Source organism: Corylus avellana, chromosome 11 (assembly GCF_965113065.1).
Source record: "Corylus avellana chromosome 11, dhCorAvel1.hap1.2, whole genome shotgun sequence".
NCBI lineage: Eukaryota > Viridiplantae > Streptophyta > Magnoliopsida > Fagales > Betulaceae > Corylus > Corylus avellana.
The window spans coordinates 5,475,257-5,503,226 of NC_142500.1; the positions used below are offsets into that span (position 1 = coordinate 5,475,257).

General features: G+C 35.4%; 2 protein-coding genes across 6 annotated transcripts; one reads left to right on the forward strand and one right to left on the reverse strand.

Moving 5' to 3' along the window:
- The first annotated feature begins 10,170 nt into the window (after positions 1-10,170).
- Positions 10,171-12,237, forward strand: MYB82 (myb domain protein 82). The gene is made up of 3 exons (XM_059577025.2): positions 10,171-10,416; positions 10,525-10,654; positions 11,533-12,237. The coding sequence occupies exons 1-3, from the start codon at positions 10,287-10,289 to the stop codon at positions 12,065-12,067; spliced, it is 795 nt and encodes a 264-aa protein (XP_059433008.2). The 5' UTR covers positions 10,171-10,286; the 3' UTR covers positions 12,068-12,237.
- Positions 12,238-13,384: 1,147 nt separating this feature from the next.
- On the reverse strand, positions 13,385-27,073 carry LOC132166242 (RabGAP/TBC domain-containing protein). 5 transcript variants are annotated; one of them, XM_059577023.2, is made up of 17 exons: positions 26,863-26,997; positions 26,487-26,660; positions 26,342-26,393; positions 26,143-26,250; positions 25,388-25,472; positions 24,991-25,045; positions 24,400-24,564; positions 24,169-24,231; positions 23,163-23,243; positions 21,382-21,441; positions 20,998-21,096; positions 20,800-20,910; positions 16,959-17,030; positions 16,736-16,852; positions 15,072-15,221; positions 14,125-14,225; positions 13,385-13,840 (listed from the first exon to the last, which is right to left on the reverse strand). In XM_059577023.2, exons 1-17 carry the CDS (start codon positions 26,923-26,925, stop codon positions 13,513-13,515), a joined length of 1,884 nt encoding a protein of 627 aa, XP_059433006.2. In that variant the 5' UTR covers positions 26,926-26,997; the 3' UTR covers positions 13,385-13,512. The 5 variants fall into 5 exon arrangements, with proteins under 5 accessions (XP_059433006.2, XP_059433004.2, XP_059433007.2 ...); XM_059577021.2 differs by having other exon boundaries at positions 24,169-24,564; positions 26,863-27,073; XM_059577024.2 differs by lacking the exon at positions 23,163-23,243 and having other exon boundaries at positions 26,863-26,996.
- Between the last annotated feature and the right edge of the window lie 897 nt (positions 27,074-27,970).

Below are 27,970 nucleotides of genomic sequence, written 5' to 3' on the forward strand. Positions count from 1 at the left end.
AGTGAAAATATATATATTATCAAAAGAGATGTTGGTCTTCTAAATAAATTCCCATAATCTCTTTAATTAGCTTACCCAAAAGCCTAAATAAAAAGATGATTTTTTTTTTTTTTTAATCAAATAAGGAAAAGTGAGAAATGGAGAATTACAACAGGATACAAAACAAAAAGGGTAGATGACTCAAACAACAGTCCAAAACTAACCAAAAAACTAGGGGTGTCAACCCGGTCCGGTTTCCCGGTTTTTGGCCTAAAACCGGAACCGGAACCGGGGTACCCCGGTTCTCAATTTCGAGAAACCGGAACCGGAACCGGGACCCCGGTTAACCGGGGTCCCGGTTACCGGCCGGTTCCGGTATTACCCGGTCCGGTAACCGGTTTTTTAAAAAAATTGATTTTTGGGCTTATTTTAGGTATTGGGCCTAAAATAAGCCAATTTTTTTTTATAAGTTGGCCCATTTTTTTAAAAATTTATTAGTTTCTTTGTCTAAATTAAAAGGGCTTTGTTGTGATTGTTCCAAATAATTAAAAAATAAACCTTAAAAAGTCCAAAAATCCTAAAAAATCATTATTTTTTGCCTATTTGAGCCTTAGACATAAAAATTTAATTTTTTAAAATACCCTAAACCTAAACCTAAGTGTAAAAAATATTAATATATATAATATATATATTAATATATAAATATAATAATATATAAATATTATTAAATAAAATGGAAACCCGGTTCCGGTATTCCCGGTAAAAACCGGGTACCAAAAACCGGTACCGGAACCGGGGTACCCTGTTTTTAGATTTTTCAAACCGGAACCGGAACCGGGACCCCGGTTTCCGGTTTTCCGGTTCCGGTTCCGGTTCCCTGGTAATTTTTGACACCCCTACAAAAAACAATGTAGATACAATCAAAACGAAACCAAGTAACAAGGTAACAAAAAAGAGGATTTTATTTTTCCAACCAACCTATTCTACACGGTATATGTGGTACCCATAATTATGAACATCCTGAACATCTTAGCCAGGACTGGGAGCAACTAATTTTGTACCTAGTGTTTTTAAATAACTTCGAACTCCGTTCAGACCAATGAATCTATACATATAAATAGCTTGTACCCAGTGTTTTTAAATAATTTCGAACTCCTTTCAGACCAATGGATCTATACATATATATAGTTTGTACCCAGTGTTTTTAAATAATTTCGAACTCCTTTCGGACCAATGGATCTATACATATATATATAGCATGTAAGCCTCTCCCCTATACATATATATAGCACCAACCTCTCTCTTGAATCATAACTTCCCCATTTATTTAGGGGCCTATAGCTGCAATAGACTGCAGTCCATCACACATAGCCATAGGTAATAGGGCTCAATCAATCAAAATCAACTCAAACTACGAAAAATTAGTGGTTGGGCCTTACTTTTATTATGGACCCAGACAGTCGAGCCATTAAAACGTATGCCAGTTTCTGTCGTACATGCTTATCCTCTCTACCTACGTCGTTTTATTCACCATTAATTTCCTAAATTGGCAATGAGGAGCCCTATCCTATCTCTTCCACCACCTTCTTCACCCTTCACTCCCAAGTCCCAATCCCAGCTGTGATAATTTCGTATAGGGAGGACGGAATTCATTTCTGGGGCCAATGAGGAAAGACAGAAATTTCCACTAAATCGGTTATCTTCCTATCTATGTAAAATAATGCTAGAAGACGTAAGCATTTAAAAGGTATATTAAATTTAGTCTAAATTAATAAATTGCTATTAACGAGGTTAATAATTTAATGTATATTTCAAATGTTTATAAATGCTTAGTACTATTTTACGTAAGTTGAAAGATATTTTATCCCGACCAGTTTGAAAAAAAATTTTGTCCAGTGAGAAATTAAGCATAATGGGACCATGTCGACCGACAGCTTGGGCATGTCTCCATCTCCATTTTTAAGTTTGTTTGATCTAAGAATTTGTGGAAAAAATAAAAAGCAAGTTAAATTTGAGATTCAAATAGGCCAAAAAATGGCCCACTCTGTGGGCTAGGCTAAGCCCGACCAATGACAGTCGGATCGGATTTTGTTGGTACATGACAATATGGTTGTCTGGTTGGTGAACAAAATAAGGAGATAGGTTTAAAATTATGTGCTTCACCTTCCTAGTACTGTATTTCATTTACAAGTCTACTTATAATACAAAGCTAACATATTCAAATTAAATGAAAAAAATTAAAAAAAAAAACTCTATAAGGAAAATAAATCTTGGAAAATTGGAAATGCTATGTGATTGACTAGCTAGGGTCAGATTTGGAAAGCCTTGATTGTGTCAACATTAATGTTGAGGTATCGAACACAAAGCTCCTTGTGCACAACTTTCTCTTTGACAAAATGGTAATCAACTTCAAGATGCTTCATTTTGACATGAAAGATCGGGCTGGAGCAAAGAGAAATGGATCGATCGATGATGTTGTCATATTAAATCACTAGTGGGGGTTGAGGAAGAAAGATGTACGCACATAGATGCTTTAATAAGAAGCGAAGACAACTTAGCTTTGGTGCTCGAGCGTGACAGTGTGGCATGTTTTTTTTAGCATTCTAGAAAATGGAACAAAAGTTGAAGTAAATAAAATAACTACTACTAAAATGTTGATCAACCGAAGTGGATCAAGTTAAAAGAGAATACCTCGAGTGATAGTGCTCTTGAGAGATCGAAGAATGTGCTTAACTGTTGTCCAGTGTGAGGAATGCGATTAACAAACCAGATTAGCAACAAAGCTTAGATCAATTTTGTTCTTTCATTTAAATTCCACGTTCTTTGGTTAGATCAATTCAGTTTGATCATATAACTTTCATCATTGAAAATGTATGATAATGGTTTGGATTGAAAAAAAAAAAAAAAAAAAAAAAAAGTGCTTTAATGTGATATAAATGTTAGAAGTTTTTTTTTTTTTTTTTTTTATTTTTTTATTTTTTATTATTATTATTTTTTTAATGGAGTTCACATTTGAAAAACATTTTGTACTTGCTTCCTTTGAAATCATAATGAGTTATAATTATAGTGGTCCTCATCCTCTTTTTTAGTTATAATAAATCCTATTCAAATGCTTGACGACTCCTTTGAAATCATTGAAGATACTTTTTAGGACTTTAATTGGACCTTAAGGAGTTTCTGCCTCTATTTATTTTCTATTATTCTGTTTTTTTTTTTAATGTACTTAGCATTAATGTGAAAAAAAAAAGCCATAAAGATGTTAAGGCGAGAAACACTTGTTAAGCCCACAAGGTTGTCTACTTGTCTTTAAAGGGCATTTTGTAACGTCTTTGCATGCAGGCATTATGGGTTCGTTTGATAAACGATTTTGTTTTGGTTTTGGTTCAATACTATAGCAAAAAGTGATTGATGTGAAAAAAAGTAAGAATTTTTTTTTAAAAAAAAGTGAAAAAGTAAGAATGTTTGGTATGGAAAAATGAAAAAAGTTTATTTTGTTGTGATTTTTTTTATTTGAATAATAAAAAAAAAAAATTGGTGTGATGTAAAAAATAAGAGAATATTAAAAAAATAAAAAAAGTGAGATGAATAGTGTAGAGCCAAAATCAAGCAAAATGGATTATCAAACGGAGCCTATGAGAGCGCGCAGCTGATTAATCAAAGTTATAAAGGCAACAAGAGTCGACTTAATGAGTCTCAAAAAATAACTTCCTATGCCTTGGCAATTCTGCTGTTTGTCTGAGATTAACTTTAAATTTCATGTAACTTCCTACCTTGTCCCTTTCACGGTAATATATATGCATATATTAATTTAATAAGGATTTTGCATCATTTGTCTTTTGAGTACTTTTGACCAATATCTTTTTCTTTTCTTTTTTCCTTCTTCCCATTGGAAGCCTACTACGAGTTTCATAAAGGAAGCTTTCTGGGGTTTTTCCCATTTTGAAATGAAAGATGATAATTTCTCTTACCATGAATTAATTTACGTACACTACTGAGAGATCATTTAAAAAATGTATTAATAAAACAAATAATGATCACTGCATGTTCAGGAAACATCCAGTGACCTTCCTTGGAACCATGTTAGTGTTAAAGAAAAAAACAGAAAGTAAAGATAAAAGACAATATATATGTATGTGCTTTTCCTTTTTTCTCCTTTTGTGATAGGAACAACATCATTAATCGAAGAGGAAATGAATTATTTTCGAGAAGCAAAGAAGGGTTTTAGATAAGCATAAGCTAGCAAAGACTGATCAGTTGGCCAAAACACGACAAGTTTGTAGTGAGGAGGTGGGGTTTAATGTGGAGAATGATTGAAGGAGGGGGTTGCTTTCACTTTTGCAGAAGAAAGAAAGAAAGAAAGAAAGAAGAAAGAAAGATTCATTTGATTTGTAGGTGAACAAAGAAAAGATAGAAATCATTGTGGAAACGGTGGGAAAGTGAATGAATCCCCAGCCGGCCCCCATGGCCAGCATGCCAGCTTGAAAGTGACTCAAATTCTACCCTTCGTAATGCGTGCGTAATTGTGTAACATCACCTCCTTTAACTCTTTTGAATTTCAATTAAAAAAAAAAAAAAATTATAGAATATATCAGTATAGGAAATACTACAGTTGATTAATAATTTCTCAATTATTTTGATTAATAACATATATTTTGGAGGAAACCGTGCTTAATTAATTATAATAGGATTTTTCCAATTTGAATTGAAAGTAAAAAATTAATAATTAATTTACTCTTTATAATGAAAATGAAATCATGCTTCAATATTCTTACCTCACTTGTACAAAGAATCTTAAAGGTTCGTTTGGTTTACGATTTCAAAAAGTGTGATTTTAAAAAACGTAGTTAAGCGTTTGGTAAAATCGCAATTTGACCTTTAAAATCATAGTTTAGCCTTTAAAAATTGTGCGTTTTAAAAAAAAACACCTCCTTATATACCTGCGATTTGAAAATACAGAAAAATTTACATTTTCAAATTATAATTTTTTAAAAACGCAATTTTAAATAATTCAATTTTTTGTGATTTGGTTTAAAATCGCATTTTTTGTCTAACGCACCCTTAATGAGTAATAACATGTTATAATAATTCCGTATTTATAATCTGATTTAAAAAAAAAATAGTAAATATAAAATAAATTATTAATTTCATTCAATAAGATAATGAAATTAATGAGTCACTCTTATATAAAAAAACTCAGTCCGAAGATTCTTGCTCAGCAAGTACAATGTCATGAACACACGAAGAGACATCTTCCATCTAGATTTGTTCTATAGATTGACCGAGAGCGAACTTTGCGAGATGATGTCCTAATTCTATATAATTATGTTTCTTTTGCACACGTTTTGGCTAATAATAATGAGCTAGTGAGTTTGCCTTTTTCATTTTTTTTGTTAGAACACCTTCATTGATTGACAAAGTTGTATCTTTTACCCAAGATGGAGACAATACAAGGGTCTTGGGTTTAATCTTTATTGTGTTTGCGACTCTTTAAGTCATGCACACCTCTTGTTCGATAGAGCAAGAGAATATTGCTTTTTGAAAAGCTAAAATGAAGAAGCTTTTGTTGAAGATCTTCAGCAAAGTTATCTAGAGGGTTAAATACCAGTTTGGTTCTATTGGTACTATGAGTAATGTTACACTTATTTTCACTTATTCACACGCATTTCTTCATATCTATAAGTAGCTTTTAAAACTACAATTGGATATGAGATGACTCTTTATACGAAAAGAATATATTTACTTCCATATCATTTTTCAACACCCATAGGTAAGTTTTAAAACTACCATTGGATCAAAATTCAATAAAAATTTATTTCATATCCAATGATGATTTTAAAAACTACCTATAAGTTTTAAAAAATGGGTTTGAAAAGCCACTGCATTTGTTAATATGAGTAGATTTATACTATAAAAATAAACCAAAGAGGAAAACATTTTTGCTACCGGCCACCACCTTGAGCTGCAATTTCCTTTTCGTTACTACTTAAATCAAGCTCATTGAATGACACAAACAAACTATAAGTTAAAAATATATTGATTTACAAATAAAATGGGTTGGAAATTTCCAATTGTAAAACAAAATACTCATCCTCCAATGAATTATTCTTCCCATCCCATGGGTTGTTCTTATATATTGTCCCAACAAAAAAAACAAACTGTAAGAGTCGCAGCCCATTCGAGCCGCCCAGCCCAGCCCAGATAGGCACGTTTTTTCATCATCTGCAAAGGGAAATCCAGTTGTCGAGGAATTAAACAAAAAAGTATACGGCTTGTGCAGAGCACACAAAAACTTGTCATTTTCATGGCCTGAATCTAAAGCCTCCTTTTATGAGGTGGTGGAGAACTTTACAATGCGATAATGACTGGAAAGGCAAAAAGGAAGAAGAGAATAATTAGCACTAGTCCTGCCAAATTTTAAGGATCAAATATTCCTAAAAATTCAAAATATATATATGGGATTCACTTGGTACCTTTTTCTTTGTACAAACTACAAAAACACACACACGCACACGATATTAAGTAGTTTGAATATGATTCTTTTGTTGTTTAACACCTTTGTTTGTCCCCCAGTAGATTTGAAGATCACCCCAGTTCTACTCATTTCTGTCGGCAGCGACTTCTATCTTTTTCCTGTTCCATTCTTCTCTTTCTCTCTCATCATATATATATATATATATATGCCTCACAATCAGCTGGCTTACTCATATTAATAATACACAGTGAAAATGCTTTGTATGAGGATTAAAAGAAGCAGCTGCAGCAGCCACACATCAGCAAATTAACAGCTCTAAGATTTTTATTTTTGTTGATTTTTTTATTTTTTTTTTCTCCTTCAAGATCTGCTACTTGTTAAGCTTATAGTTAAAGATAATATTTGATCATATATAGAACAAAATCACTTAGAAAAATGGCTTAGAGCCTTGTTGAGGCTAGTTCGATCTGATGGTTAAGTCAATTGGAAACTAATTAAGAAAAAATTCTTCGTTTTTTGAGAGGAAGGGTTTTGGAATTAGTGTCTTTTAAATGAGTTAATGAGTGCTTAGGTACCTTCGCTTTTGAACCATGTTCCCTCTTGTTGAAGGTCATCCCTTCTTCGTATGACTTTGTCGCGTGTCGTTTGTCATACATTAAGGTTTGAACTATTTTAAATAGAGAGAGTGATCGAGTACTTTACAACCTAGTGTAATTCTTTTGCAGGTCCTGAAATGACTATGTTTGGCTGATCTTGGCCTAGGCTAGTCGACATTCAAAATAAATTGTTTGGCCGAACCCGGGAAGATAAAATCTAGGCGTATCAATATTTAAACTTACAATATGGAAATTTTGGAAAAAAAAAAGAGACTAATTAATGAAGTATTGCTTGTAAATTTTATTTTATTTTTGTCAAAGAAAATTAGTAGCAATTTTATTTTAAAAAATTTTGGTTTCAAAGTGTCATCATTCCATTTTCTTATACCTTTATTCACTAAAATTAAAGATGATATGAGATGGTGACATATCAGGGAACCAATTTTTTTTAAAAAAAAAACTTAGAGAAATCAAACATTTATATATAATTCTCTCTTGTGGTTAATTATGGGGGCAGCTGGGTGGCAGTGAGTGATCAGTCACATGCATTTCCCCACAGTGGTGAAACAGCAAGTAGATTTTGGTGAACCTGATCAGCCCCATTACTGACAGCCCTCCACAATGATAAGGACGATGATATGTCTTTCTTTTGTCTGGCCAGCTGGATAAGGAGACAAATTTGCTGAATCCAAGTCGTGAAAAGGGAGAAATTATGGCCTCATCAAAAAGCAAAAATCCCAAAATCTACATTGAACTGACACCAAAGAGATTCCCATTTTACTTGGATTTTTCATATCTATCAGATGTGTCCTTTTAAAAAAAAAAAAAAAAAAATTGCTGAGCTGAAGAGAAATGTCTGTTTCTGTAGCTGAAGGGACCTGTCATTCTCTCACAACTATCCAAATCGAGCAGCAATGATTTATACCGACCGGCAAGCAGTAGTACATGCAAAAGTGAAGAAAATAAACAGATAGTGCATAATGCATGCCATGTGGTGGGAATTAAAAAAACTTTCCTTTCATCATAATTACTGTATTAAATATATATATATAAATAACAAGCAAGTAGTCATCTTGGACCTACTAATTGAAAGTAAGCCTCAGTGGTTTTAGTATATTATCTTTGCTTATTATTATTATTATTATTATTATTATTATTATTATTATGGGTTTTGTTGCAGGGAGGCTCTTTGATTAACTTGATCTATTGTGCTACCTGGCAGCTTTCCATGCATGCTCATTGAAGCACATTGTGGGGGTGAACATGACGAGAGATATGTAGCTGTAGCTATCTACCCCTCAAGAACCTGATCAACTGATAAACTATGGAGGCTTATTTGAGAGCCTATTAAATTCTGTTGGATTAGGTGAAAAGATGGGATTGAGGTTGAGGTCCTACAATTCATTCCATTCAAAGTGTTGCCAGCATAGCTCCAAGGATCAATCCAAACCGTTCATTTAAAATGAACGACCTAAAATAAGTCACATTTGTAATAATAATAAAAAATTTAATAGGTAGTAGGCCAATACTCTCTGAGAGAGTGACCTGTAATTTATTTTCTAAATAAGTTGTTAAGGGCCAAGGGATAAGTCGATCACTCCTAAGGAATGGCCGACCACCCTCTCAACGTTGAGGGTGTGATCGGCCACCCCTTGAGAGTATGGTTTGTTACCCTAAGAATACAGTGTGTGGTGTGACCATTTTTTTTCTTTCTTTGAAGACTAACTTGACTCAATCTAAGCCATTCAATTTAAGTGAATGATCGAGATACTTGAAATTACACGTCCTTATAATTTTTTTTCATAAATTCAAACAGATCATTTAAAACCTACTGTATTAGTCTTTAATCTTTAGAGAATTGCATGACCCCATTACTTAGAGATGAGGCTAGCTAGCAAGGTCAAATATATATGACATATATATAGGTCTTAAACCTAGGGGTTTTTTTTTTAAAGACTTTTAATAAACCCTTTTATTGAGATGGTGCGTCTGCCAGAAAAGCTTCAGTAGCTAGAGTACCTTAGTGTAGCAATAAAAGAAGAGAATCAAAAAGTAAAAAGAATGCTTTTTATTACCATTTACAACACTGGGTGGCAGCACTAGTGCAGCAAAGACGAGAGAAACCCACACGCGCGGCGCCTGAGGCTTTTTCCACAAGTGCTTACACTCTTGCGGCTCAAAAAGGAAACTGATAAGTGCCAATTAATACTCCAACATCCTTTCTAACCCAACAGTAATGATACAGATTTGGTGTTATATATATATATCATCAGCTCATGCTTTTACTTTTTGATTGCAAGATTTTACTTAACATTATTAACTCTTTAACCTAATTAGCTTAATGTCATTGTCATGCATGGAAGCTACTTTATATTCACAATTTTAACTTAGCTACAATTAGTTCTAACCAGTGGGCTGATCTCTCTCTCTCTCTCTCTCTCTCTATATATATATATATATGGAGGATTAATGCTTTTTTGTGTTGGGAGTCGGAAACTACGTAAGTAAATAAATAAATAAATATAGTCTTTTTATGTGTGGGCGCGTGCGTTTATGTAAAATAAAAGCAGATAAGTCTTAAACTAATTTCATACTAAATCATAAGTTATATATAATTGTATACAAAAGCTATATATATATATATATATATATATATACAAAAGTCATCTTTAAAAAAAACTTTTATTTCCTTTGAATTATAATTGACGACAGTCTTTCATAGAATAAAATTTATTATCTCTGTGGCAAAATCTTTAGCAATTTCTTTCTCAATCTTTAACAATTTCTCTAAAAAGCTACATCTAGGAGGGTGAAAAAAAATCATTATTGCCATGGCCTGCATATACTATAGAAAATTATAATTTTGTAAGGATTTAAAATTTTTTTGGAGTTAGCCAAGGGCGCTCCAAAGCTTAGGGTAGGCCCAACCCATTTATGAGAAAAAAGAAAAATACATAAGAGGGAGAGAATGTGTGTGTTGAAAGTGGAATGCAGATTTGCTTTTACAAGGGAATAATTCCAAGGAAAGCAAAAGAGGAAGCAGAAGGGGGCCCTCAGATCAATCCTCTAGCACTATAATTGTGTACAATGTAATTCCATGCACGAGTTGCAGTGAGCTTCCAATATTCACACCATTTTTCCTATATAACCCTTTCACACTGACTCACTCTTTTTTACAGCACAACCAAATTAAGCCAAGTGAAATAGTGAGAGAGAGAGAGAGAGAGAGCGAGAGAGTCATGGAAGTTAAAAGAGTGAGAACACAGCAGCCAAAGAAGAATTTGTGGAAGCCAGAGGAGGATTTGATTTTGAAAAATTATGTGGAAGCTCATGGTGAAGGCAACTGGGCTACTGTCTCTGAGAGATCAGGTAAAACTACTCCTTTTCTCTCCACCACTTCCCCTTGTAATTTATACATGAATTTTGCATCAATATATCTAACTCTCTCTCTCTCTCTCTCTCTCTCTATTTACATAGGTTTGAAGAGGGGTGGGAAGAGTTGCAGGCTTAGATGGAAGAATTACCTGAGACCTAACATTAAACGTGGGGAGATGTCAAAAGAGGAAGAAGACCTAATCATTCGAATGCATAAGCTTCTTGGAAACAGGTAGTTGTCATTATTAGCTTACTTAGCCTACAAAAACCTCCTCCAAATTGGTTGGAAATCCTTCTTATGTTGGTTATTAAACTTGGTTATTTAAGAAATTTATATCTAGTTCATTTCAATGATTCTAGAGATCTTGTTTCTTTGGTGTTCTTATAGGTTACTAGGTTGAAAAGTCCGTTTTGTTTTTTTAGTCATGTGGGAATTATCATGCATATGAATTACTTGGGATTTACTTTTCATGTAGAAATATGCGATGTAATTAAATTAATGGATAAATTGAATATTGGCCGGAAGCTAGAAGCATCCATTTACCATATAATTAAATATCAATGAATTCTAGTCACTATTCCTTGAGTGAGTAGAATACAAAATTTTTTTTGATGTGTTTGATCCATCCACCTCTCCACTTATCTTTTTTAGAATATTGAGTACTGTTCTTGGCGAGTACAAATAAAGAGACCAATCCCCCCTAAAAAACAGCAACAAAAACTATTGGCAAGTACAAATAAAGACGCATGTTTTTGATTGTCACAAAGCTTTCCATTTTAATCCCCATGATAGAAACAAAAACTAATTGAAGTACAAATATTACTGCATTTATCTCATTGACCAATAATATTATGCTTTTAGTCTCTTTTAAAATAGATAGATTGTCATTTTATGATCATAATTTAAAGTTTGTGCATTTAAAGATGTACATAATATAACAGTATTTAAATTTTTTAAAAGACGTTTCAACATTGATAACATTGATATCATGTATATCGTTAAATATACAAACTTTAAATGATCATGATCATGAAATTAAAATGGATAGATTCTTATTGAATGAAATCTTATCGCCCGTATCATTTTTTTTTTTTTCTTTTTTCATGCAGGTGGTCATTGATTGCTGGTCGGCTTCCTGGTCGAACGGACAATGAAGTGAAGAACTACTGGAATACCCATTTGAACAAGAAATGCCTTTTAGGCAAAAGAAAAGCCATGGACTCAAGCCACCACCATCACGAGGAAAAGGAGGGGAACATAAAGAAGAAGAAAAAATTGTGTCAGGCTGAGGCGAATGGAAGCCCAAATATAACAATCAGCCCCACAAAACAATGTTTGGATGGGAGGAAAGTAGAAGAGAAAGAGAAGGAGAGCACAACTTCAAACCCTTGGAAGGATGAGAGAAACAGCTTCAACTGCAGCAGTATCGACTTGGAGTACCCAATAATGGGAGGAAACAATAATGCAGCTTTGGTGTTTGATGATGAGCCTCTGATAGCTTACTTGGATTCTTTTGTCCTGTTTGAAGCATTTGGATGGGAAGGAGAGGAGGCGTATGCAGAGATGCAATCGGTGATAGAGACTAGAGTGAGTAGTGCAGACAGGACCCACGTAACAAAAGAGAACCTCCATACTTTGTGGTAGTACTAGTAGTAGTGAGTGCCAGGAGTTGTAGCACTACAACTACAAGAGTCGCTGTGCCATGTGCTTTTCCCTGCACTACAGGTACTGTTGAAGGTGCACTAGTACTACTGGCAGTATCACATATTGTATGCATGTTAATTGTAATGCCCCAAATATATCTTCTTTTCAAACACCTCTCTTTCTTTCTCTCTCTCTCTCTCTCTTCCCAAACAATAGTAGTGATAAGATTTTTTTTTTTTTTTTTTTTTTTAATATTTGAGTAAGAACAAGTACAAATAAACAGCACATTTACAAAATATAGAACATTAAAGAGTTCAAAATATAAAGACCGAAAATAAATAAATAAATAAATCTTGTTGGTAAAGCTGATTGTAACGGCCTATGGTGTACACGGGTCATGGGAATTTCGCAATGTCTCAAGCATGCAAGGCACATGGAATTGCCATATATGCAGTTTTCAAAGATCTAGCTCTCTCTCTCCCCCTTGCTAGAGAAGGGTGATAAGGGTGCCTATAAAGTCACTACAAAACAAGGATAAATCACACAACCTCCCATATAAATTTTGAGATTTTTACAAATATTATCCTTGTTTAGGCATCAATTTCGGTCCATATATATATATATATATATATATATATATATTTTAAATGTAAACACCTAAAATCTATAACTTAAAATTCATGACAAATCAACAATTCGATTAACATTTTCTGTTAAAGCTTTAACAGCCACGTCATCAAAATCTTATAAAATTAATGGTATTATTTATCTTCATCTTCATAGCCCAATTTAATTACAATTTCTTGGTTTTGAAAGCCTAGTGGGCCAACATACCTGCCCCATAAGGCCAATGGTTTTGGTCTTAGTCGTTTGCTCCGTCGAGCCTCTCTAAATTGGGTACACCAGGTTACACGATTCTGCTAGACAGGTGTCACAGGGTAATTGAGTGTGGCTATTACTCCCTATCGTTTAAAAGTGTGTGCCATTTTGGCAAGTTGAGGTCGTTGCCTTGCCTGCTTCTTCTCCGTGGCAGCTCCTTCCATTTGTCATTAGAATAACAGATATACCTTGTGCCTTCCCAAGATGAAGATATCCTTCCCGTGATTTGCGACATGGGCTTCGGCCTGCACTCTCAAAGTGGGCCAACCGGTCTTGCCTGTCGGGAGGCATTATTGGGTAATCAAGAACCATACCTTCCCGTTGTCTGGGGGTCTAGACATGTGAATCGGGTAGAGGGATATCGGTGCTTGGTTGGTGGTTGTGGTGGTCGGCTAGTGGCCAACAGTTTGGGCCAATAAAGGATTGAAGATAATAACGTCATTTGAAAATTTTTGCTCCACTAACATTGTCGACTAAAAAGAAACAAGAATTACACAGTATATGTGTTTCTACATAATTGACAATATGAAGTAGTTGATATATCATCCCCAGAATTGAGATAAGAATTACAATACGTCGTCATCCGGTTGCGTGTAGAATGAACCGTCGTCGACAGGCAATGAGGGTGGGGTTCCAGGAGGAATGCAAGCGGCACCATTCTCACCAGCACATATGCACAAAGCCTCTGCATCCCTGAGGATTGGATCGAGGTCAATGTGACCACTCAACTCATTAATAAACTTCAAGAGTGTGTCGAAGTCCATCTGCTCCCCCATTATCTTATTTCGGTATCGCTTCAAGATCGCAACACATACATACAGGTGGAGGTGCTCTGACAAATAATGCGTCCATAATACCTCCCATAAACGCATTGTTTTCTCGTATTCAAATTCCCTACAAAAGTTCAGACAAATTTGTAGCAATTCTAAAATATAAGTGACAATTGATTTTGCCAAAGGTAAAAATTGGATATAGTTTACAAGTCAAAGGTACAATTATTAATTAAGTGGCAATTTTAGGCATCAATGACAGTCCAAAATTTGAAACATGTTAGGGTTACCTATCAAAAGAGAAGGAAAAAACAAAACAAACAAAAATGCAGACGTGTTAGCGTGTTAGCATATTATTTACTCTGGTGTAACAAAAGTTTAAATAAATCAACCAGTAAAAGAGCTGACCTTTTGAATTGTATTAGAATCCAGCGAAAACAAAAGAAGTAATTCAGGCAGTCGTGCTGCTTAAAATAGTTATGCAATGGGCTGTCTAACAACTCCACCAACTGCCACAAGGAGAGTGAGGAATCATTAGGACTAAAACAAAGAATCAACTGTCATGCAAGCAAAACACTTATTTATCGTTTACAGCTGATGCACTAAATGTTCATACACACATCCAAAAATTGATTAATGACTTGAAATATAGTATTGAAGTTTGATTCCAACTTAGTGCGAGTGTACACTCACAGCTTACTATGCTGTTTCATTTTCAATAACAGCATGAAGATTTAACAAAAAAGCCCACCAACAAGAGAAATGCCTTCACATAATATATATAAGAACACATTTACTGGCGAACCGAACAGACTTCCAGTGACCATCTTAATTAAGTCATATAAGGCAATTAAAAGATCATATTATCAATTACACTTGGTGAACAACACCAGCTAGCATCCCCAAATGAAGTCTGTTAGAGGTTGTACCACAAATCTTTATTCTCAAAAACAATGGAACTCCTACGCCTAATGGCTTTCTTTCTTCATTTTCATTCAACCATTCCTTTTTTTTTTTTTATATATATTTTTTTATACTTTCTTTTACCAAGAACAACTATTATTATAAGATAAAAGGGCCAAAATGGTAATCATGAAACAAGACCATTAAGCAAAATCCTTAAATCAGTGGGCAAAATCCTTAAATCCATTAAGCAAAAAGACTACTCCAGCTAAAGCAAAATTTCATACCATTAAGTTACACTCTATTTCTAAAAAAATAAAAGCACAACATATAAATTAAGAAACTAAGTGGAAATATAAATTAAGAAACTATATTTCTAAATGTGACCTCTACTAACACAACATGACATATCAACTGATTTCTTTCCGTACGTGTAAGAGAGAGAGACAGACCTTGGATATTGCAAAAAGTTGAGAATGCATGCCATTTTGGTCGCGATTGAAATTGGGTCCAAGGCGTTCCATCAATGCAACAAAACACCAAAATGATTCCGACTCATCCTCCATTATAAACAATATTGGGGACAGAAGATCACTCATACCCTGTAGGAAAGAAGAAAAATGTATAATGTGCAGATATAAGTACCATAGCATATCCCCAACAATACACAAACAAGGGGAAGAAAAGCTTCTCTACATGCACTGGAATAAAAGAACAGCAATGCAGGACCTAAAACAACTTCGACAGACCCAGAATGAAACATAGTCAGTTCAGCATATAGATAACTAACCATTAAGCATTGATAAACTTTATAACACCACCAAAAGTCAATCAACCATAATCTTGAGAACAATAATGTTTTCTGGAAGAAGAATTATAGAGTAAGCCGAAAAAAATAAAAAATAAAAGAATGATCGATGCTTGCAATACATATATTACTGGCTAACCAATGGTCCCAGAATGTTGAACTGACAAGAAATAGGTCTAACAATGTACATCACGCTCATACATGCTAGCATCGACTCTCCTTCCCCCACATGGCCCAAAAATGTACGTGAACTCTAAAATTGGAGTTCCAAAACAAAAACAAATAGCAGCTCCCACGATTAGAACAAGGCTTTCAAACAAACACATTAGGCTCTGATATCATATTGAATAATCCTGAGACAACCCTCATGATGGCCAAAAGAAGGGTGATCAAATATCATGTTGAATAGTCAATTATCCAAAAGCTTAAGTTGATAGGAAATGTACCCAATAACTATCAAGCTCATACACCATACATATTTGTATGCATACATACAGTACATATATGTATAAATACATTCATTTACACATACATAACAAAGTAAACAGCCAAATGCAGCTATCACTGCAACAAAAGTTTCTATTCGTGTTGAGAACAAATAATTCAGCCTTAAAAGAAATCCATTGACAAGATCCTTGAAAAACATTAGAATCATGTATAACTTTTGGTTAAATGTCTGGAAAAAAAAGATCATTAATCGAACAGTGTCTTGCTGTTTTCTGAAAATGCTACGTGAAGAAAAAAAATTCAACTCATCTTAATAGGGGACTTTTTTTTGGAGAAAAGAAAATTTTATATATCATATATATGTAGAAGAGAATATATTCCTGAGATGGCTATTAAGTATGTTCCATCATGTTATAACCAAAAGTACTTTCTAGGATGTTAAAGGTGCTTTTATGCTATATTTTGTACAATAATATTTCACCTGTGAGGGGTATTGTAATGTGTATTTGATCATTAAATGTTCAATATGTCAGAGTATATCTTATCTTTGTATTTACATGAACTGATTTATTAAAGACATGTCATTCATTAGGCCATCCATGTTATCCAGCCCTTGGGTCTCTACATAAATGGCTATCAGTACAAGCATGTAATGCAGAGTCCTATATTTACATCTAAATAATAAGCAAAAAGCAAGAATGCACACTTTCTAAGATATTATTTATTTCCATTGCATTTAGAATGTTTTCCTAAGATTTACATCTGAGCCAACCAACCAATCACTGAAGCATCTACACAAAATCAAAATCAGACAACAAACCGAATGTCCAGTAGAATAAACTTTTCATGAGAAAGATTTACCTGACAATAACCAAGATCGAAGTTGTAGAATGAGTATGTTAGTAGAATATCACGTAATAGATTCACATTTGCATTATCATCCCCATCATAGAAGGAGAGCGATCTGTCAGTCCTTACCTTAAAAAACAGATAAGAAAACAATTGTACTTAAAGTTACTTTCTGAAATTTATCCAATGAATTCAATTTGTAAGTTCAGAAACAAGGTGCTAGTTTTCTGCATACCACATCTTTCTCAATAAGGCCTTTTCTCTCCCTGAATTTTGTGAATCTTTTTGCCTGTTCCGGGGAGATACTCTGCACAGGAAAATATGCATACATTTGTAAAGCCTTGGATAAATCATAATCAGGAGAAATATGAGAATTTTCGAATAAACTAACTGAAGCTTACTTTGGAAAGAGGCAAGAGAATTTTTCATCCTTATAAAGAATGCAGAGAAAACCACAAGGCGAGAGAAAAATTAAATATCCCATACTATACTTTTGGCCTTGCCTTGAAGAGATCCCAAAATGTGTTAAAACTTATGTGCACACTGCTTGCAGCGTGCAATTTTCACACCAATATGATATCTAGTAGGTGCTCTACCAGGGTCTTGTGAACCAATTTACACAAAATTTAGACATGGTCATGACACTGTTTAGCCTATCAAACCAAAAGATCAAGATAATGACTCGAGCATTGGTAGTCCACACTTTTCAATAGTAGTAAAAATGGTCAAGATGAAACAATGGACAAACTAGAAAATTCTAAGTATTTTTACAATTCTTTAAAGATGCTTTGCCTGCTCACTGTCCTAGCCTTGTCCCTTACTTATGGTGCAGGACATCCATGGTAATTCAACTTTCATGGCCAATCTTGTAAACGAATGGTGAAAAGTTATCTCCAGGCTCGCTTAAAAATATGTAGAAATTGATAGGCTAGGGTTTAGAGATAGGACTAGGGATATATGGGCAGTTTTACTGTAAACGCCCAAAGAAGTGGAGAGAGAGAGAGAGAGAGAGAGAGAGAGAGAGACTAGCATACTACAACATTTAAAATACCTAGTTTTTCATGAAAGGACCAAACATATTGAGGCTGATTGTCATTTTATTTGAGATAAGATACTCAGTGGAGATAAACTTACATCATTCGTGAAATCTGGAGACCAGTTAGCCCACATGTGGGACTTTTATCATTTCCAAGGCTCTCCAAGTTTCACTTTGGCCCACAAGCACAAGGCTTTGAAAACTGAATTAAGATGGAATGAGGTGTTTGGCAATGTAGGGAGGAAGAAAAAGATCCTTTTGGAAGATTTACGAGTTCTTGAAATCACTGAAGAGAAGAAATAATTCTATTGAGTCTTCTTTGTAGTTGATGTACAATTTCTACCGACCAGGTGGAGATCAGTGAGCACATTGTCCAGCTTTATAGAAATTTGTATACCAAGCAATTCAGTTGGCAGCCTATGTTGGAAGGCCTTTCTTTTGACTCTATTGGTGAGGTTGAGACTAGTTGGTTGGAAAAGAATTTGAGGAAGGGGGAGATTCGGAGGTAGTGAAAGCTATGAATGGTGACAAGGCATCGGGCCATGATGGTTACCCTATCGTGTTCTTCCAAGCTTGCTGGAATGTTTTAAAAGAAGACATCATGAAGGTCTTTCATGACTTCCATAATAGAGGTAAGTTTGAAAGGAACCTAAATACTACATTCATTGCTCTCATTCCGAAGATTTATGGGGCTGATGATCTCAAGGATTTCCATCCAATTAGTTTAGTGAGTGGCATTTATAAAATTATTGCTAAGGTTCTAGCTAACAAGCTAAAGATAGTTTTGGAGAAGATTATTTCTAAGTCTCATAATGCCTTCATCCGAGGAAGGCAGATCCTAGACTCTATTCTCATTGCTAATGAATTCCTTGATAGTAGAATAAAATATGGGTAGTCAGATGTGCTTTGAAAATTGGACTTAAAAAAGCTTATGATCATGTTAATTGGGATTTTTTGCACTGTACATGCTGAGATGCAGTTTTGGGGGAAAATGGTGTACATGGATAGTTCATTGTATCTCTTTGGTGCGTTTTTCAGTTTTAGTGAATGGCACTTCCACTTTTTTTTTTAATTGTTCCCGTGGCTTGAGACAAGGGGACCCTCTGTCTTCTTTGTTATTTGTCATTGTGATGGATGCTTTGAGCAGGATGATTTCTGCTGCAGTGAGTGGGGGTTTGCTGTCTGGCTAGTTTGTGGGAAATGGGTTGGTGGGTTTGATTCTCTCATCTTCTGTTTACGGATGACACTTTCATTTTCTGTGACACTTATATCACCTCCACCATTTGTGATGCTTGTTCTTATGTTTTAAACTTGTCTTGGGCTTGAAGATCAATTTGACTATGTCAGAATTGGTTCATGTAAGTTTGATTAATAATGTAGAAGGTTTGGCTAGGATCTTGGGTTGCAGGGTCACATGCATCTTTGCCAATGAAGTACCTTGGTCTTCCTTTGGGTGCTTCTCTTAAAGCCAAACCTCTTTGGAATAGCATTATTAAAACGGTTGAGCATCGTTTGGCTAGTTGGAAGCATTTGTACTTGTCCGAAAGGGGCAGGATTATTACCTTAATCAAGAGCGCTATGTCTAACTTGCCTACAACTTCTTCTTGTTGTTTCCCCTCCCAACTACCGTTGCCAATCGAATTGAGAAACTAGAATGGAATTTCTCGATGGGAGGTATGGGTGAAGTGGTCAAATTCCACCTAGTAAGCTAACCCAAGATTTGTTCGCCGATCATTGAGAAGGGTTTGGGGGTTCGCTATTTATTCAAAACCGAACCCTTCTAGGAAAGTGGTTATGGCATTACACAAATGAGAGAGAGGCTCTTTGGAGAAGGGTAGTGGCGGTTAAATATGGCAATCAGTGGGGTGGGTGGTGCTCTAATGAAGTCTTTGGATCTTATGGGGTGGGTCACTAGAAATTCATTAGGAGGGGTTGGGAGGAATTTTCTGGATTTACTAGATTCAAGGTGGGTGATAGTTCCAAGATATGCTTTTGGCACGACCTGCGGTGTGGGGAACATCCCCTAAAGGCAGCGTTTCCTAAGTTGTATAGCATTGCTTGCCTTAGGGATGCTTCTGTAGCTAATCATCTTTAGTTCTCTAATGGCTCCTCAATGAAAAGTTAATTTCGTTAGAGTGGTGCATGATTGAGAATTGGAATTCTTTTCCTCGTTTTTCAATCAGTTGTATTCCGTTAAGATGAATCAGGATGGTGCTGAAAAGTTTTGTTGGAACCCCTCCAAGAAAGGGTTGTTTGATGTAAAATCACTCCATAATGTCTTAATACCTCATGCCGGCAATCCCTTCCCTTAAAGGTATATTTGGCATAGTAAGGCCCCTTTAAGAGTGGCTTTCTCCGTTTGGTCTACTGCTTTAGGTAAGATCCTCATGTGGACAACTTAAGAAGGCGGAAAATAGTAGTAGTAGATTGGTGTTGCGCGTGTAAGAAGAATGGGAAAACCGTTGACCACCTCTTCATTGCAAAATAGCTAGTGCCTTATGGTATTCTATTTTCGGCTTTTTCAGCTTAGCATGGGTCATGCATCGTCGAGTGAGAGATCTCCACGATTGTTGGAGAAGGAAGATAGGTAATTCTCAAAGCGAAGCTTTGTGGAACATGATTCCACTTTGTTTGATGTGGTGCATTTGGACAAAGAATGATCAAAGCTTTGAAGACAACAAGAGGACGACGGTGGAGCTAAAGGCCTTGTTTTTCCATACCCCTTTTCAATGGATACCTGCTTATGATTGTTTTCATGTTTCTAGTTTTCATGTCTTTTATTATTATTATTATTATTTTTATCTCTTTTCTTTTTCCAGTTATGTGTTTCTCTTGTATACTTCCTCAATAGTTGAGTGCGTCCTTTGGGTTTTAATGAACTCTATTTACTTAAAGAAAAACGTTGATGTAAAGGGTATCTTCACACAAGCATAATTACATCTATGCTCGCATGTGTGCTCATGATACATGCACATAGAAGCAAACTAGTCTTCATGGGGGGGAAGGATAGCAAGAAGTATAAGAGACTAGAATTACAAACCTGCCACTGGAACTTTATGGTCTCATACTCCGACTTTTTAATGGACCTAAGATATGTCCTCTCTGCATATGTTGAATCATAGGAATGGTATCCCAGCAAAAATGCCCATGCCTACATTATTGAGATTTCTAAGTGAGAACAAGATGCATATTCTAGTAAGCATAAAATCACACACCTCGCCTACTATAGTATATATACCTCTTTCCGTAATCCATGCTCGACTCCCCCATAAAATATTCTCTTTCTCAAAGCTTTTGAATCCAGGACTTTTCCTTCAGAATCCAAGAAGGTGAACCACTGCAAAACAATTAAACCTTAAATAGAGCAATATAATCACACTCCGTATGTCTAGAAGTACTTTTCTTTGGAAGAACAGAAATGGGATAAAAAGTCACTCAAAAAGTTCTTTGATGGCATGGTTCAGTTCGTCAATGATACAAATATATAAATAGTCTTGTAAAGAAGTGGAATCATTTTGACATAAAAATTCATAGTTTGTGATACAGTAGACATCTGCTTGATAGAAATATCATTTGCAATCTTCAAAGAGAACTTATATCTTCAATAAAGCCCAGCTCTTACCTCTTCAAAGCCCAAAGGTGGCTGCCGTGGTTTTCCCCATACTAGTGTCAATTTATCAACCTGCCAAAAAAAAGTGTTGATTTGGGATGCCAAAAAGGAAAGAAATTTTGTGCCATTGGGTAAAAATGGCACCTTAGAAGTTTGTTTTATCTACTAATTAAAATGAAAAGTGTATCTGTATTAAACAGTTAGCAATCACGTCCTATTGTACTCCCACCATTATGTTAATTATCACTAGCTATAGCACAAAGTAAGATATTTTTAAGATCCGTGTCAAGGCACTCATGGTATGTGTAATGATGGTAGTTTTTCTTTTTAAAGAAAACAGTTGTAGATTGATAACCCTATGACCATCTTAATCACAATCTTCTGTATTATACATGTACATGGATATATCGTATAGCAAGAATGCAAACAAAACATGTTTGGACAAGTCAGATAAGTTACATTTTTTTTTTTTTTTTTTTTTTTTTTTTTTTTTGATAATTGGGGTATCCAGGGCTTCACCCCGACTAAATTCTCGATACACCATGCAAAGTGCCCCCTCCACACGGGTCAGTTAAAGCTCAGGCTTTTATCCACAGGCATGGCCCTAAAGAATTGTTTGCACTCAAAGGAATCGAAACTTATACCTAATGCCTTATAAGGCACCAAGGCCAAGGTACTTACCACTCGAGCCAACCCATTGGGTTTAGCTAAGGTACATCAGCTTATGGTTTTCCTCTTCATTTAGCATTCACTAAATGAGTTCGTTTATGGTACCTCATTAATGTGTGAAGGAAATCCAGAAATCCAGAAACTTACAAAGCATATCACATTCATAAAAAAAAAATGGTTAGATGAGAATAGCCAGAAACTATCAATTGTAAATTGTAAATAAAACAAACTGTGGATACAACTCATTTTAATGTGTGAAGGAAATCCAAAACTTACAGAGCCTATCACATTTTTCATACAAGGAAAAATAAATGGCTAGATAAAAGTCAGAATTGTCAATAGTCAACAAAACAAAGTGTTGAAAAACTACTCATCAACTCAACTTCAAAAATAAATAAAAACAATAATTGGAAGAATGGCTTTTATTGTAAATGAAAATAACTCAGTGGCCATCAAGCACATGACAAGATTCCGCATTAAAAACATTCCAAGGTCACAGCTCCTAACCCCATCATTCATATGGCCAATAGAGGGTATTACTAAGCTATATATAATAATCTATTTACCGAACACACTAACAGAAACCAGATTGTTTTGGGCTTGTAATTGAGTGGCAATGGGTGTATCTGCAGCCAAAGCTTGGAGGCTTGAAGCATTCAACTTAATCATCATTCAGCAACAGATTAGAAATTTGTTAGCATGCTAAAATTCCAAGAACAAGCATGCATGTCAATACATTGTAGCCCAGTAGGAATATGTCCTAGGTCCATCATGAAAGCAACCAATTCAAGTGTAACAATTCAGTGCTTAGCACCTCAGCCTGTAAAATCTTTCCATCCTCTTCAGATATTCCAACTTGATGGATAAAGAATCGAGGATGATAGTTGATCTGCTAGACTAATTTTTGTAAATGATGCAGCACTCATATGTAGAAAAGATAGTGAGCCAAGGCATTCAAAATTTACACCGCAAAAAACCGCAGAATATAGCAAAAAGCTTACAAAAGCATCAGTCTACAATGCAAACTAAAAGTCCTTGTGAAATAAGGACATTAAAAGGGAGGATTACTAAAAGGAAAAATAAAAACCCAGAAACTAAATTAAGCAGAAGACTCCTTTTAATACCTCCTTACAATCGATTAGCTCAAAAGTTCCCAAATTGGTAGCAGCTTCTTCGACATGATTGTGTTTCATATAAGAAATATTCTGTTTAATAGGGATAGATGTCTGCATCAGATAGTCCTGGAATTGAATTTCAAATTCTTCCAACTAAAATAACACAGGAGCTTTCAGTCGAACCAAGAGAATAAAGCTCTGATTTGAACCATAATCTATTAACAACAGTACTTTGTAATGCTTAGGAGATACAGGCAAGAATTGCATCACTGAGATCCATCATAACAAAAGTTCCAAAAGTTATCTGGTAACCTAACAAGTAATCTCAAGCACTATTTCCCCCTTTTGCTTCCCTTCTCTGACCGATAGCTGGCTCCGTGCATGTTATGCCTCATTGAGAGCACATAAATGCAAAGCATTCTAATATCTCTGATTGACTAATTTGTCTACAAAGTAGCCGAACAGTTTCTAAGAGGGCTGTTTAACCAAAAAACAAAGAAGGAAAGTGATAGAGAACACACACATGTACGCACATACACACTACATACTACACAAAAAGATGAAGAAACAGGAAAACATAAATGGTAGGATTTTTTTTAAAAAAAAAACCACAACCCATTATCAAAAACATAAAACACGCCAGCAAATAAAACAGAATTGGTAGGATAAAGCAATATGATGCACCTAAATTGCAATTGTAATACCATAGCATCTAGACAGAGTTCCACTTCAAAAAAAAAAAAAAAAAAAAAAAAAAAAAACCGAAAAAGAAGAAGAATACTAATCTGATGATAATGGTTTGTATACATATTATGCCTTATTTAAGACCCGCAGAATCAACATATCATAACATCTTCACAATTTGCACTGGAATTTATCAATATCTAAAGCTAGGATGTACTGATGTACTGACAGGGAATTTCATTGAGCACATTCAAAAACTCATAACATTCATGACATCAATTTTCCTTAAAAGGCCTTTTTTCACTAGAAAACAAATTTAACAAAAAGATACCTCCAAAGGATCTGAGGCTACAGGGCTTCCATCAGGAATTTTTTCTGTAACATTGGATGCTTTCTGCGAATTATCAAGGGGAGACTGGTTATGGTTTCTCCTTTCAATTGCACCATATTCATTACCGTGATTTTCACGGAACAGTTGTGAAGTTGTTTCTCGGGCAAATTTGGTCACAAGAGAGAACTTTTCCAAGACTTGAATTGAGAGATCTCGAGTAGGATCATGAACCTTTTGCCTTTGCTTCCCATTGTACAGAGAAGCACTGGAATTGCCAAATACCACATCAGTTCTCTCCTGGTTTTCATTTAAAGGGGACTCGCCAACTGAAATGGATGTAGATGGCTCACTAGCAACAGAAACAGCCATAGGCAGCTCCAAAGAAGACAAAGTTCTCTGTTTAAAACAATGAAAACATGATAAAACATAGCAGTTTTCTATTTCGCAGTCCATCATTAAAGAATAAAGAAATCAAGACAAAGTAAAATAAAATACAATGTAAACCATATACACTAGATCAGAATTAATATATATATATATATATATATATATATATATAGGCCAGTTAGAGGATTATTTTATCTTGACCAAAATATGTATGTGCAAAATGAGTGAGCAAACCAAGTGTTTACACGTTAGCATAATCCTTCATTTAATTCTAAAGCAAGATATTGCAACAAAGAGAGAATTATTTTCCTGTGATAAAAATCTTTCATTCTCGCATGCCAGCATCATTCCTAGAATATTATGCATCAACTAATGGATGAAAAGTAGTAGTAATTCTACCAACCAAACAAATGAGTAAATCAGTATAATGTGCACCTGGAGAGGATTTCCAAAATCATTCACAAGAAATACATTTGCATCTTCAGCGGACCTGGGTATTGATGAAAAGAAACTTAGAAATGGCAGAATATGCTGAAATTTGTAAAACACCACAACCACAAACTGGCCATAATAATAAAATTACATAATTTGTACTAACAAAAGTCCCTCTTCAATGTATGCATCTTATTCCTTCTCATTTATATTCTTAACAGTTTCAAAGAAAAATTGGAAACCTCTTCATACATTACATCCTTAACGAGTATTTTGGATCAGATTGGGTCAAAGATTTTATTCTAAAAAGAAATTTCCATGCATAGCAAGAGACAGCCAGGTACTATATATAACATAAAACCAAAAATAATAGAAACAATGCATGTAAACAATAACCAACCTCACAAGAAAAACATGTTGCTTTATTGTACCAAGGAACTCTTTAACTCCTCCATTGTAGAAGTACAGAGGAGGAAAAGCAAGTCCTGCAAAAGACTTCCCATTAATACATTATAGAAATACATGACAGTAAATGGATCAGGTCACACAACATAGAAGAGAACATTTTCTTTGAATTACAAAAGGATAAACCAGCCAAATAGAGGCACCTAGCAGGAAATCATAACTTAGCGATAAAATTCAACCAAAATGGTGTGAAAATTGGATCTCACATAAATTGCCAAGAACTCAAGATCTAAAACATAGAACTATTAAAAAAGTTCAAAAAAACGAACATAAAAAAATCACCCAAAACAATTATCTAGATTTATTCATCCAAAAAAAAATAAAATTATCTAGATTGTATACAGAGAAATGGAGCAATTTAAGGCTTCGGTGGCTGTTTCCAAGCATCCAATACACATGTTATTTAAGATTCTTTGACATCAAAGACTTTAGAATTTCTTTCTCAGGTTAAACATTTCAAAATCATTAGCATATTTTGCACCACACGTCTTTCTGTTATGAGGATTATGTTCATACAGTGCACTCTACCTGAGAATCCATCATCATATCCACACTACTAATCCATAAATTAAAGTTTAGTATAAGTAGATCCAACACAACTTTCAGCATCATAAATTTCAGAGCTTCAAAACATTGTAGTCAGAATCATAAATATTTACCTGAAGACAAAATCATGTGCGAATCCTTTACCTGAAGACAAAACAATGATAATGTACTGCCACCCAAGCGCTGGGGTGTGCCGGCGAATGGACCGCACCTCCGTAAAAGGCACCGCCCTTATGGTATAAAGATTCCTATCTACATTAACAAGCCAAACAACAATAAATTTAACAATTATTTATAATCTCACGCACTAAACTCATTAAATTACAAATCCAAAGCCAACAACCTTTCTCAGACAGCTTCGCATTCGTGCTTTGCCCCTTGTATGGAATCCACGTCTAGAAATTACATACACACAGAGAAAAAGCAACTCAAAGATCAATAAAACCGAGGCACTCAACTAAAACACATATAAAACAAGTAGTAATTACCATAAAGAGAGAAGAAGCTTGCTTGATCAACTTCAATCGCCCACTGATCCTCTCGGAAGCGAACTGCGTCGGATGAATGGTCACATTATCCTTCAGATAAACGATTTCCGCACCGTCCGGTTCGCTCGACGAACTCCGCTTGATACCATCGCTTCGCATCATGCTTGCCGACGCCTGAAACCGAATTGAACAAGCAAAACCCAAAATCAAACTCAAGGATTACGCATTACGAATTAATCCCCGTTGGATTAATCAGCTAATGTCCAGGATTCAGTTTTTGCAAAAATTGCAACAAAAATCCCCGATTGACCGTAATTCCGATTAAAACAAATTGGAAAAAAGTAATCGAAGGGCTTGGTGATTAGGAAATGCTTACTTGTAGCTGTGACGCAGCGTAATCCGCGTCGTCGGACAAATCGTGCAGCTCAGTTTCTTGCATGGCTAAGGATTCGTGCACCGAGAGAGAGAGAGAGAGAGAGAGAGAGGCTTTTTCTTCGACACGAAGGCAGGGCTGTATTGCGACTTGCGAGGGAGTAGAGATGAAAGAGAAGGGGTAAGGGTGGGACCGGGAAGGCAAAGAAGAGCTGGGCAGTTTCGGGTGGTTACGCTATCTCGTGTATATATTCGATGGATTTTAAGGGATCTGAACCGTCCGTACTTGGGGATTCTATACATATTGACGGTTAAGATTCGTGGTATTACTGAGTGCTCAAGAAAACTCCAGATGATGCGACCCTAGTTTGGATCCAGCAAGCCCTCTATGGTCCACTGTGTTAGACTGTTTAAATACGACGAAAGTGATGTGGGACCCATTAAAACTTGAGGAAGTGGGTTTTCATTTTTGCTATTTTTTTTTTTTTTTTTTTTTTTTATTCAAAAGAGGGGGGAGGGGCGACCAGTGTAGATTTTCCCTCCTGGGCGTGACCATAGGGGCCCCCTCGCCATGGAATGTCCGGTTTGAGCCATAGCTACTGCCTAAGCGGCGAGCCCGTCACCACAGCCCCACAAAGGTGCGAGTTGGTAAAGCCCAGAGTTGAGCACGCACTACTACCGCAAGCGGGTTCGAACTCGTGCCCCTGGAGGGGGGGTTTACCCGGCTGCTTTACCATCTCGACTACGTTTTAAGTTGTTTGAAGTTTATGATATTTGCACAGCTTAAATAATAGATATTTCTTTTTTATTTCATTAATCACACTTCTAGCAAAAAGCTAGAAACCTCACCACACCGACAAACAAAATCTCCCCCAAATACAAAGGAAAGCAATCAATGAAAGATGTCTAAATCAAGCCCCCAATTATAACAAAGCTCAATCTATACATCCTTCAAAATTCGCTCTTCATATCTTGAGGAGCTACCATGTCTAGCTAATAGAATTTCTTTGCCACCATAAATGTTGCATGGCAGCACTCAAGCAAAAGCTTACACAAACTAGCCAAGAGGTTGTTTTCCTCCGATGTAAGATTCCGCAGCTCACAATATCGAT